The following is a 13,435-nucleotide window of genomic DNA, read 5'->3' as shown; positions in this document are numbered from 1 at the left end:
CCACATCTACTGTAGTATATGTTTTCATGGGCAAATGTGATTGCAAGAATTCAATTCAGTCTGACAGAGAACAATCCTAGGTATTCAAGAGTTGAGTCAGTATCTACTGTTTGCTCAAGGCAAACAAATCTCAAAACAATTTCCAGCTTATAGAAAACTATTTGCTTCAGAGTAAAGCAATTATGATTCCTAGTAATCTCTGAGCCTCCTCAGAAAGTTCAAGAAGACTTCTCCGATACAGATTGTCTACCAGCTTTCCCTTGTAACTGTGGAACTACTGAAGAGATGATGGTTACAAAAGTCAGCTGATCTGAACAAGGAGGATTAGCAATTTCAATGAACTAAGTAGGAGATCACTGGGCGTGACCCAGAATCTCAACTGACAATGGCTGAATAGGGCATTAGAAGACGAAAAGGGGAAAAAAATAGTCAGAGACCACCAACCGGCATTTGAAGCAGAACTTTTATTCCCTTCCCTTGTCAAAGAAAGGTACTGGCAGTTGTGCACAACCAACAATTTAAATCTTGAAAGGACTAAACAAGGATTTGGCTATAAACTGGCAAAGCAAGGAGTAGCGCCTGCCACTGGTTATTGGTTACCCACAGAGCTTCCATCTCAAGCCCTGTAAGGGAAAGGACAGAGAGACGAAAGAGACTGCCCTCCAGGAGAAGCAGCGGTTTCTCAAGCATACTGCACTGGCACTGGCAGTATCCACGTGCCGTATTTTGTTGATGGGGAAAGAGGGCTTTTCTGACAACCCTGGGGGAGGGCACAAGTTCAGTTCATGGGCATGAAGCTGGCATGCTGGTGAGAAAAATCAATCGAGCCTCCCAAGGAAAGAAAAAGACACTGGGGGGGGGGGGGAATGGTTGGAAATAATTATTGCTGCATGTAAACAGATCCACAGGAATCTCTTCCTTCTGAGGGCAACCCACCCACACTCATCCCTCCCACCCCATAAGACAGCCTCCTTGGCCACCACCCCTGCCAATTAGTAAGTAAGAGGCAGAAGCATTACAAAGGGAGTTCAGGAGGGGCAGTGTTACACTCAGGCAGAGGGAAGAGCTTTAAGGTACAGAGATATGGAAGGGGCTGCCGGGGATGTGCTCATCTCCCCATTTCACCACCAGGATGTAGTCGCCTCTGTCCTTCAACAGGTAGGTGACATTGTACAACCGGTTGCCCAAGTGCTTCACCACGATCTCCTCACATGGAGTCTTGGGGCCGTGTACACCCACCAGCAACATGTTGTTCCCTGGAGAGAAAGGAGGAGAGAACAAGTAGTCCTTACAAAGGTCATTTGCAATGGTTGGGTTGAGGGGATCATCCCCTTGATTGGAGTGTTTAAAACAACTGGCTTGGTGAATCTCCCTGGCTGCATTCACACATTATGAATAAACTATATTCCATATAAACATGATCCACAAATCACAAATCCACAAGCCATTAAGCTAAAACCAAACCAATCACGTAATAGCCTAGTATAATAATCAAGCTTGCTTGCTTCCTTGCTTCCAGGTCTTCCCATCCCAGTCACTACTCAACTGAGCTAACCATACAAAAAAAAAATGGGGTGTGGCTTTCTAAGAAGACATAAAATATCAGTATACCTAATTGGAGCTATGGGATTTTCTATGCAGCTTCCCCACCCTACCGAGGCATTTACACCCACCTGCTTTGCTGCAATCGACAGTGAAAGAGTTCTTTTGGCCTAGAAAACCCTTGTTGAGGCCCAGCCCCTTGGCAACCACTTTGCTGGCATCTGAAGGAAATTTGGGTGCTGCTCCATCAGGTTTGGCTACTCCATCCATGAAGACTGAGGAAGTCTCATGGAGGCTGTGGCTGGGAACAAGGCGGGCCCCTGCCAGGAAGAAGAGAAGAATTTAACCTTGGGATTTACAGCATATCCAGTCATATCAAGGCAATATGTTCTGCATCATCACTTTGATGAAAGCTCTAGTCTTTAGCACAGTGTTTCTCAACCTTGACAATGGTAAGGCATGTGGACTTTGACTCCCAGAATTCCACAGCCAGCAATGCTGGCTGTGGAATTCTGGGAGTCGAAGTCCACATGCCTTACCATTGTCAAGGTTGAGAAACACTGCTTTAGCAGAATGCAAGGAGGTGACACTACTGTTGTATGTCTACAAAAATTGCCTAGCTTCCCCAGCCTATGTCCCTTCAGATGGTTTAGGGCTTCCTCTAGAGATGATGGGAATTCAACAGTGAAGAAGTAAAAAATTGAAAAATACAGACATAAAATTAGTATTAAAAAGAATCTCTAAATAGACCACAGGCAACTTTTTTCCTCCCCATTGTGCGATTACCTGTAATTTTAGCTTTGAAAGGACTGCCAGCAATGTGATATGGACCACCAAATTTGATGGAGATGAGGTAGCTGCCAGGTGCCATGGGTGTGTAGATGACTTTGTAGCCCTCTGAGCACTCTTGGCAGTCCATCTTCACCTTTGAGGGACCATCAATAGTGACAGATAGTGCCCCAGGCCCAGCATTTGTAGTGTTGACTATGAATTCAGCAGGGTGTCCTACAGATGAGAGGGAGAGAGAAAAAGAACACATGAAACCAGAGAGTTAGCTTTTACCAAAATCTCACAGTAGCCTTTGGCTTTACTCCAGGTTCCTTTTTACCTGTCACACCACCTTCCAAGCCAGGGCCATAGGCGGATACCATCCCTGGGTCTCCAGCTTGACCTATTTCCCCAACACGAATCTTGAAGGGACTGCCGGGTATGTGGCTTCCATTGAACTTGACATCAACCGAGTAGATGCCATTCTCACGGGGAATGAACCGTACTGCGTATTTATCTGTAGCAAGACAAAGGTGCAGAAATGGGCATCTTTAACGGAGAGGAATGTTAATAGGAGTACCATATACAGGAAAAGGAAAGGACAGATATCTAAATTTTTGCCTTTTCTTCTGTATCTGATGTCACACTACACTCCGTGTGAAGATTTTACAATATATTCAAGTATATTAAATCAAACCTGAGCAGTACTTAAGACAGTATAAAGGAAGATGTGCATATGTACTGTATGTGTACAAATCCTTAAAATGTTAATTTAAGAGCAAGACATAACAAACATATTTGGAACAGGTTCAGGCTGACACAAATAAATTAACAAACTAGATGTGTTTACTGATTAGAAGTAAAAGGGGCTTATAGGCAATTAAACTTTCTCCATTCTCTGTCTTTGCAGGTCCCCAACCTGGGTTCTTTGCAAAAAGACTACTCGCTTAATATGCAAATAGAATTGCCAAATTTAAACTGATGTCTTCCTGACCACAGAATTGTAAGAACTATAGCTCTAATATTTCTGAAGGGCATCAGTTGATCCAATTTATTCTCATCAACTGCTGCTTTGGAGGTGCCACTTATTGGGAGTGGCCGTTCATTCAGTGCAAATATAGGTTGGATCAGAGGTGAAGGCTCTTCTTTCATGGCCATGAAAGTAATCTGCAGAGAAGGCAGGGACTTCACACAAAAGCCACAATTGTCACATTTTAGCACTGCTCTGCAATTGTAGTTGTGTCTCCACATGTGGTCATAATATTCAACAGTAGATTCTCAACCACTTGCAGTTTGCAAGTTACATGGCAGGAAATTCTGTACAGGTGAGGTAGCAAGTCCTACATCTCACTTCAAAAGATGGTTAGATGCAACAGCATTTGACATAAGAATCCACAAAACTGAAAATGAGCGTTAGTTGGTCGCAATTCACCCCTCAGATCCCATGGCAAAAAAAAAAAAAAAAAATCATGTATAGTTCACACAATCTTCTCAGTAAAAATAATGATCCTGTGGAATGGAGTTTGCCTCCTGTTGACTATAGATGTTGTTGAAGGCCGAGTATGATGAAATTACAGCTCAATATCTACACAGCAAGGAATCTAAGAACAAAGCTTTGTTTTGGGAGGTTGTTTTGGATTGCAAAAGCCACAGTTCAGCATTGGCTAAACCAGGGCTTGGACAGCTAACAATACTGCATGATTTTTCACCTAGTGGCCATCGGTTATAGCAAGTATAGAAATCAGTGATATACAGTTGGCATTAACTTTTAGCAACCACATAAATGCACTTACGTGTGTATATACACACAATCAAAATAAAGTAATGGCTACAATCTTACAAAATCTCCATATCCTTTTGTCAGTTCTTACAAAATGTCAGCCATTTCCTTTTAAATTTGGGGGATTAGCAGGTGTTAGCTATTTGTGTTGTGAGTACTCACTTTACACTGCCATGAGTGAGCTGACCTATGTTGTCTTGTAACTTGTAGGTAGTTGTGAGCAGATGTGCTTGCTGCTTAAAATAATTAGGTCTTAGTCAGCGTACTTGGGGAATGCTGACCAGATGGGAATTGCGACAGATGGAGTTGGACAGTGTTGGTTTCCCCATAATTAGAGTTGGGAGAGAAGCATTGTTTCTTATCGTGGATAGTTCAGGCCCCAGAAAGGAGATCTGTCTGCTAAAATCCTTAAGTAAGTGGCAGGGAGCCAAGAATCTGCCTTTGCTTTGGCTCTGGGCCCGTTTCTGTTCTTGTCTCCTGAAGCAGCAAATGTGAATTGGAGAACTAACAACGCGGGAGACATTTTGTTGCCTTATCGGTGCTATGCCCATCACGGGACCTTGGTAAAGTAGCTTGAAGACACAACTATTGCCAGTTGTTTTGTCTGCCTCTCTGTAGGGCTGGGTCAGCCCAACTCTATCACCACTCTTGCTCCAGCTGAGCCACTGGTGTTACAGACTGGAGGAAGGTAAACAAGTGCCTTTTCTCTGGATTTGAGTTGTTGCCTTCGGACTCAGAAAATGTCTGAGGGGATCTTGGACTGTAACAGTGGGCAGGAGTCCCTTTATCAGAGCAAGTTTTAAAGAGGTACAGCTGTTTCCTAACATCTACAATGTGACAACAAATGATTGGAGCAACCTGTTTTTGACAGAACTAACAATAAAGACTGTTTGATGAGTCCAGTGTAACTTAGCTGGGTGAAGGGTTACATTACAGCAACTATCATTCACTTACAAAGCTCTCCATCTGCTTCCAAGCCTTATTCAATGCAGACTGTTTCCTCTGAAAGTCTGTATGGTGCAGGCCGAGCGACAACTGAGCACAATTACTCTGTGGCGCTGCTACAGCACACCACACTACAATACGCAGTTGTTTTCACCAGGATGCAGTTTACTTTTTTTCCCAAGTACACGGAAAAGTACTTTCAGCGTTAACCAAGTAGGCAATTTAGGTTTAAAAATGCTTCTACATTAATATTGAAGCACACGTTCCAAAAGGCAACTGGATTTTCCTTGGTTTTTTTTTTTCTTTCCTTTGAAAATGTTTTGCTTCTCATCCAAAAAAGCTTGTTCAATTCAGAAGAAGAAAGTCCAGTTGCCTTTTGGAAAACAGCACCTTTGGGACAACCATGACCTGGATGGTTTGAGAATCTCCATAAACATTGTTAAAGCAGTCTCCCAACCTTATCGGCTTTTTAATAACAAGAATAGAGCCTGGGATCCGGTCACAGAATGGTCTGGTTCAACTTCTAACACAAACAAACATTTCTAGACTCCACTATCTGGAGCTGGAGAAAAAGACTTTGGTAGTCTTATCCTTTGCTTTAGAACCAGAGGTGGGATAGATGGGTCAACCAGCCTTTTGTTGCAGCACGCTTAACTGGTCACTTTGCCAAAATGTAGGACACCAGAGCTCTTACCTTCATCGATTTCGGTGACATGGCATTCCTCCAAAGCCCCTGAGGGGCTGTGCACCTTGGCATCAATCACACCCTTGGCCCCGTTCAAGCTGACAGCGAATGAGGCTGGCTGGTTCACTTTTAACCCTGACTCCTGGAAGCACAGAGCACATGAGACAGCAGAAAGGGCAAAGAGGGCCGCGGCATCCGGCTCCAAAGCCCTGCATTCCCCCTCCCCCACCCCTTCCCAGCAAACACAAGACAGGCTTCCACTTACCTGAGCCAGGTGGCTTAGAGAGGGAGAGCTCCCCTGGAAACTGGACACAGCACAAGCGGCAGCCAGGCAAGCAAAAGGGGGACAGTTTAGACCAGAGGAAGGCTGGGTAGCCTTTCAATATGGCAAATCAGCAGATGCAGCATGCCCAGGGGAGCTCTCCATCTTTAAACCTTGGCACGGAGTGCAGGACTGTTAGCAGCCTTTAAACGAGACACGAGAAAAACCCCAGAGCAGATCCCTGTGTGGCCAGGAAGTTGGCACCGTGACTATTCTGAGTGAGGCTGACTTGAGGACCTCCTTCCCCCTGCAACTGACCAGACATTCAAGCAAACTACCCCTCCGCCCCACGGCTGCAGGACAGATCCCTGGACACTTTCTCATCAGCCTGGATCTACTCTCTCTTTCTTTTTTTGTGGTGAAGGACCGCCAACTCAGGAGAGCAACAGTGCCAACTCTACCCAACCAGCAGGGGGAGCAAGTGGGCGGTTTCTCCCAGTGCCTCACCTGAAGACTAGAAACAGTGAGTCGGCGGGCATCATCGGAGGTGGAGGTGGCGGGTACTATAAAGGGACTGTCTGGGATGTGCTCGTCATTGAACTTCACTGAAACCTCATAGTCGCCTGTCAGGAAAGGAGAACACGGAGAAAAAAAACCCCTGTCAGGCACTAATTCAAAAGGGTGCAAGTTCCTGAAGTTGAATTAAACATGATGTCTAGTTTAACCGGCAGGAAAAAAAAGAAAGCTTGTGCCCCAATGGTTGCTGCATGAAGACTTGTTTTGGAAAATGTTTAAATTTAACACTTTAAAGATGTTGCACTTTAACTCTTAACTCGTCATCCTTTTTAAATCAGCAGCAGTTTTTTTTTTAAAAAACCACATTTTAATAAAACAGAACAAAGTAAATGCTTCAGAGGGAAGAGTGCTCGAGTTTTGGGGAAGCTGGGAATTGAAATTTCCTCCCAGATATGCTCCTCGTGTCCATATGGAGAAGCTGTCACATATGTATTATTTGGCAGCCCTGGGCGCACAACTTGCAGCAGCATTTGGCATTTCATGGTTTGGTTGAGATGACGCATTTTGACCGCTGCCAAAAAAATTTCAACACCAGGTCTCCAACAAGTTAGATCTCTCTATTTAAAAGGCATTTTTTGAAGCTTTAGCATATGGCAGATCCCAACCATGGTATCTTCTTCAGTGCTACCTTGACAAGATTTATGGTAGGATTAGAACAATGCTGCTTCCAGATACAATATTTTGATTTAAGGCAAGCTCTTCGGTGTTTGTGTGGGAGTAGGGGGGTCACCATCTTTGGGTTTCTTCCCCTTAGCAAGTTAGCCAGCTTGTCTTCCAGATGGTTGCTGCGCTGAACAGCTGCCAGCCTCCCTACCAAACAGAAAGTTCTTTTCAGCTTTGGATGAAATGCTGCCCTGTTGGACTGCAGCATTTGCCTGCTCTGCAGTTCACTGAGGGGTTTGCCAGAGCCTATTCCAAGGGAAAGTACTAGAAAGGGCTCCCACATCCTCCCTTCTTCAGCCCTGAATTGGGAATATGCTGCATCACAAGATACAGCCAACCTAGACACCACTTCCTCCCATGAACTCTAGGACATCCCAGTTTTGATGTCCTACAAAAGTGAGAGAACATGCTATGACAGGGGTGACAATCTGTGGTCCCAGGGTTGGGTGGGGCTCCTCATTTCCATTTTCAGGACCTTCTGGACATTATTTTGGAACATAAGCTTCCTGCGATTTGAAGTAGAGGCACTTGGAAAAAATACAATGTAAATGCTAAAATTAAAAAAAGAGACTTAAGACCCCTTCTCTGACAAGTGTGCTATGACACTACTACCGTTAAAAAAAAATATTAAAGGCAGCCATCCCTGTACTATAGTGAGAATACTGATTTCCTTTGGGAGACCCCTGCTCCAATAAACTTTTCCGTTTATTCAGCTTTATTTTTCTATCATTTGAAAAGAAATTCCATTGCAATTGCATCCCATTCTAAAGTTCTCACTCTCCCTACATTCAGGTCCGTGACCATCTTTCTCAATTCTGCTCCTTTCCACTCCCTGACTTGGCATATGGCCAACTCTAACCCTAGCTGGCTCTCATATAAGTATGTATGTACGTACGTATGGATGTATAATAATATATATTCTTTTGAGAGCAGGCCTCAGAATTTCATTTTTAATGTGTGCCAGTGTGTTCCCAGAAGAAAGTGACAATAAATGCTATCTTATCTTATTCAGAATAATAATACTGATTACTCCAAAGCAGAGAAGTCTATGTATCTTCAAATGTTGGAATCCAAGCACTGGACTCCAAATGAATTTTGTATAAAGAGCACAATGGACAGTCCAGCAATACTTGAAGGCCATGATTTTCCTATCCTGCTTCTACAGATTCACAATTCTGTTTTTCCATCTTTAGGAGAAGAGGTCAATGCTTCACCATAAACATGCCAGAAACCATGATTATAATCTGCCAGAGGATCTTTAACTTTTCACCTCCTCTCCATAAATGCACAAATCAGACCCTGGCCCCACTGAACTTTGCAGCTGACTTTCTCTTTAATCTATAGTTAAATATTTAGCTCTATTGCAATTGTTTCTAGCTGAAAGTGTGACTGTTCACTTCCCCCACAATCACTTACCAGGCTCTTGCACAATATATGAAACTCCACATGAACCATCTTTCCGGTCCTCAAAAGCAATCTCTGCCTTACTAGGGCCCTCCACAGCAATGGAGAGACCACCGGCTCCTGCCTCCCTTGTCCAGATGCTAAAGTCAGCTGGGGAACAAGGCAAACAGTTTTTATTACAAAACCATTCTGGATCTGTAAATCCACGAAGTCGATGTGCTCAAAATACATTATGTAGTCTTTGCAAAGGGCAACCAAAATAATTCAAAAAGTGTAAAAAACAACAACAACTGAGTTGCCTGGAACCTCTTCATCAGATCTGAAGTTCCTATATGGCAATCCAACCAACTGGCAGTTTCCCCTTCCATGCTTCCGGTAGTGCGTTGTGAGAATAACTTTGAGGAACAGGAGGAAGAGCCACAGCCAAGACAAAGGTCATATAAAAGAAATCCCAATTCAAAACAAAAATGTAGTTTGACAAAACATTTCAAACTCGACCCTTCCTAGTTCCCGTTAGAATAAAGGCAGGGAGGGGGAAAGGAACATTTAGACTGGCAAGACTCCGTTGCTGTAACCCTATAATAAAAATTATGTTAGCATTTATAATTTTGGCTTCTTTCTGGCTTCCTTCTCTGGTCTATCTCAAAGAGCTGACAGTTCCTCACTGGAAAATTAGTTCTGGTAACTGTTGTATATCCTACATAGCTTTGCATCTATTTGAAGCCTGACCCTTTATCTGTGAGTTCAGGATAAAGTCAGAGGAACTATGCTAGATATAATGCAGTTCTGGAAAATTGTTTTTCAGCGGTTTCAATACCAAAATGATAGAAGCGCCATTCACGGATATGGAGTTTTATACACTATACATAGGCCTTAAGCATTAGTACCATCAGGAAAAGCAGAACAGAGCAATTTCTGCTAATCAACGCAGAGGTCCTCCACTAACCCACCATCCATCACCATGTGATGCATTAGCTACAATGTAAGGGTGAGCATTACATTAACCTGCTTTCCTGCTCCCAAGATACTCACAAATGAAGCTCTTCCCCCAATTGATAACCATACCTGGCACACCAGCTTCAGCTCTCTCCAAGCCTGGGCCACCTGCCCGGACTTTGTGTGCGCCACCTTCACCAAGAGGGCCCACTGTGAACTGGAAGGGGCTTCCAGGCACGTGCTGTCCTTTATACTTGACACTGACTGAGTGGATGCCCGTCTCAGTGGGCACAAAGCGGATGCAGTAGGTGTTGTTTTCTGCCTCCAAAATCTCTGCATCATGGGATTTGCCTGATGGGCTGGTCACCTGGGCAGTCATGTCTCTGATGTTGATTTCTGGGGACCACAGCACAAGAATTACATGGATACAGAATTGCATGGCTACAATTTTCCTACATGAAATATCGGTTTAATAAGGATACTTCTCACTACAGAACATGGAACGTATGCTGGATATACATTAAGCCACAGTTTATTAAACTGACCACATTAAATCAATCAATTGGCTAGTTAATGCTCATCATAAACCAGGGTTTGGAAACCAGAACAGTTGAATCCATTCAATATGCTCAGTCACTTGCTGCTAAGACTTTGACACCTGTCTGAAGCTATCCAGGACTGAGCACTTAGTTCCATACCAAATTTAGCATTTGCTCAAGCAAGCAGGAATATGTGGAATTGTTACAATGCTTCCTTTGTCCTCAGAGAAGGTGTGGTGCTTTTGCAATAGCTCTCTATTTTCCCTGGATTAGTCTCATGGCATAAACAGCCGTTCTACCCTCTGCTTAGCTCACTTCTCCTCCTTGACTTGCTTACCTGGGATTTTCAGGCTCAGGTCACATTGGCTGCCAATATTGGAGACGGATGGGGCTTTGCGGCAACGCGTGATCATTTGTTTCATTCTTCCCTCTCCTGTCACCTTCACAGAAAATGGGCTCCCTGCATCAGAAAACCAAACGTTTTGGTCACAAGAAGGGAAGCAAAACCTACCTGCTAATGGTAGTTTTAAACAGCCCCAAACTCTTTCACAGTCCAGTCAGTTCTTATATAGCCTTTCAGGGGAGAAATTGATAATAAGATTTGGGCAGAAACAGGATGGTATCAAGGCTATACTGCACAGAAGGCATTAGCTGTCTTACAACAACTTAGGAGATGTTGGTTAATATCCTGCTCTCCAGGATAGCAACAGCTTTTCTTTCAGCACTCAGCCTTCCTAAGTGGAATGATCATGCGCAAATTGTCATGTTTATTAGGTTATCAGTCCTGGAAGTGAAGAACTGAATATTTCAACAAACCCCACAAAAAAACCTTGCGACAGAAAAGAATGTCCTTAAGGAAGCTAGCTATGCTACTTTTCATAATGTGGCATCTCAACTATGGGCCTAGCTACGCTTAAAGCATTCTCCGATCTGGTGCCCATCCAAGGATTTGGTTTGCGACTCTGTGGCAGGACCAATGGTCAGGGGAGATGGGAGTTAATCTGACCGAAATCTAAAAAGCAGCAGATTGGGAAAGAGGATTAGAATTATACAAATTGTGGAGTCCTTGGTGCTCTCTGAGCTTGGTCGTTTTCTTGCAGACATTTCATTACGAAGCCAGTTAACACTAGTTTCATAATGAAATCTCTGCCAGAAAACCACCAAGCTCAGAGAACACCAAGGACTCCACAGTTTAACACTCTCCTCTATTGGTGTCATACAAACTGACAAACCCTGAGGCGTACAAACCCACTTGCTCATGCAACTCTTGCATGCAGCTGTTCAAGACTAGGTGTGTTTTGTAGGTAAGGATGTCCCCCCCCCCATCATTTTGAATTCCTATTTCTCTACTTAATCCAAAAGCAAGCACTGGAAAATAATGTCCACTTTGACTTTCAGCTACTGTCTTTTACAGTATAGCAGGAGTCCCGGAATGGATTGGTGCTGTCTAAATGAGCTAGACTACAAACCCCACCCCCCATCCCCCAAATAATTCAGCTAGTCTGGGAAATGCTGATTTGAGGAAAGTGTCTAGGAGACAAGAGGAAGAACGATATTGGCAGGTTTATGAATCTGTGGCAGCTTCATAAACCAGGGGTCCCCAACCCCCAGGTCATGGCCCTTTTGGAATCAGGCTGAACAAGCAGTGGGCAAGTGGACGAGCACATGCAGCTCTATTTGTGTGAGTGGTGTGTGCAAACAGCACAGGTGAGCACGTGAGCCCAATGCTTGCACTGAGCCACACTCCTGCTGCTGCCGCTGCCGGCGGTCCAGAAAGCCGGAAACTTGGGACCGCTGGCATAAACTAAGTGATGATTTTCCAAGTAATGTTTTTGCACTCCCTTGACAATGGGAAATTTCACTGTTGACTTTCACATAATAGTTTACCTGTCTGGAATCCAACTCGTACAACAATCCAGTTTTGAAAGACATTTCTGCCTGATCCTTATTGGAACCATCTTTCAGGGCACCCTGAACCCTTTTTGGATCCACTTTTGCTCCCCTGGTCCCATGTAACTCAACAAGGACAAATGGCGAACTCACCTGGCACATGCTGATCTGCAAACTTAATGTTGATGATGTAGTTGCCAGGCTCTGTTGGGCAATAGGTGACTTTGCAAGTGCCATCTTCCAGGTCTTCTGTATTGATATCAACCTTACTGGGACCTTCAATGGATAAGCTCAGACCACCATAGCCTAAAGAAAGATCCATTTACTATGAGAAGCTTTTGGATACATTTCAGCACCTCATTATTTCATTATTGTGGTATAAATATGCATGTTTAAGAACAATACGGCATGTTGTATGTACAATTGATGCTAATGCTGCATAATTTCCCTTCAATTACTCATAAAAGAGAAGCGTATAGGTCACTTCAGTCTTGTCTGCATGAAACCTTTCCTTTCCTGGAGACACTTCACTGAGAAAATCTTATTTTTTACCTTTCAGACATTAGCACTTAATTCTAGCATCAGGACACTAAACTAGGGATGTTCACACTTCAATCTAAGCCTTCTTTTACATCAGATAGTTAGAATGCCATACAGGTAGTCCCCAACTGACAACAGTTCATTTAGTGACCGTTCTAAGTTACAACGGCACTGAAAAAAGTGGCTTATGATGGTTTTTCACTTATGACCGTTGCGGCGTCCTCGTGGTCACGTGATCAAAATTCAGATGCTTGGCAACTGGTTCATATTTATGACGGTTGCAGTGTCCCCGGGTCATGTGATCACCTTTTGCAACTGTCTGACAAGCAAAGTCGATGCAGAAGCCAGATTCAATTAATAACTGTGTTACTAACAACTGTAGAGATTTACTTAACTGTGGCAAGAAAAGTCATAAAATGGGGCAAAATTCACTTAACAAATGTCTTGCTAAGCAAGAGAAATTTTGGGCTCAATTGTGGTGGTAAATTGAGGACCACCCGTATAAGACCGTCTTAACCATTCCAAGCTGGCTAGTATCCTCATAGAGCTAAAAGAAGGAAAATGGCACAATAGCTTTCCAGAACCTTCTGTCTTAGCTTAGCAAGCTCCAAAAATGAAATCTGCCCCATGTGCATCAGGGACTCCATCCTATTCACTTTTCCTCTGTAGGTTGCTTTTTAGATTAGTCTACCCCAACGTACCTTTTGGTAGTGTCTATGGCAGCGGTTCTCAACCTATGGGTCGCGACCCCATTTGGGGTCGATCGACCATTTTTCGGGGGTCGCCAAAGGCGGCGATCCGCCATTTTCTCCCCTCCGGGGGCGCCGCCGCGCATGCGCGCCGCGCATGGGGGCGGCGGTGCACCTCTGGGGGCAGCGCCGCGCATGCGCACCGTGCACGGGGCG

General features: G+C 44.0%; 1 protein-coding gene across 4 annotated transcripts in view; it reads right to left on the bottom strand.

Annotated features, from left to right (window-relative positions):
- Nucleotides 1-445: 445 nt before the first annotated feature.
- Nucleotides 446-13,435, bottom strand: part of FLNA (filamin A) — a 77,781-nt gene continuing 64,791 nt past the window's right edge. For all 4 annotated transcript variants that reach the window (XM_039328774.1, XM_039328776.1, XM_039328775.1 and 1 more), the window contains 10 exons: nucleotides 12,144-12,296; nucleotides 10,438-10,560; nucleotides 9,691-9,957; nucleotides 8,638-8,775; nucleotides 6,490-6,605; nucleotides 5,730-5,862; nucleotides 2,651-2,827; nucleotides 2,329-2,547; nucleotides 1,674-1,862; nucleotides 446-1,256 (listed from right to left, as the gene is read on the bottom strand). In XM_039328774.1, coding sequence (XP_039184708.1) covers nucleotides 1,069-1,256; nucleotides 1,674-1,862; nucleotides 2,329-2,547; nucleotides 2,651-2,827; nucleotides 5,730-5,862; nucleotides 6,490-6,605; nucleotides 8,638-8,775; nucleotides 9,691-9,957; nucleotides 10,438-10,560; nucleotides 12,144-12,296 — 1,703 coding nt within the window. In that variant the 3' untranslated portion in view covers nucleotides 446-1,068. The remainder of the gene's footprint in view (nucleotides 1,257-1,673; nucleotides 1,863-2,328; nucleotides 2,548-2,650; nucleotides 2,828-5,729; nucleotides 5,863-6,489; nucleotides 6,606-8,637; nucleotides 8,776-9,690; nucleotides 9,958-10,437; nucleotides 10,561-12,143; nucleotides 12,297-13,435) is intronic.

This window comes from Crotalus tigris, unplaced genomic scaffold (genome assembly GCF_016545835.1).
Source record: "Crotalus tigris isolate CLP2741 ecotype Arizona unplaced genomic scaffold, ASM1654583v1 scf7180000024383.4638030, whole genome shotgun sequence".
Lineage (NCBI taxonomy): Eukaryota > Metazoa > Chordata > Lepidosauria > Squamata > Viperidae > Crotalus > Crotalus tigris.
Note: the sequence above shows the minus strand (reverse complement) of the source record. Positions and strands in the feature narration are given on the sequence as shown.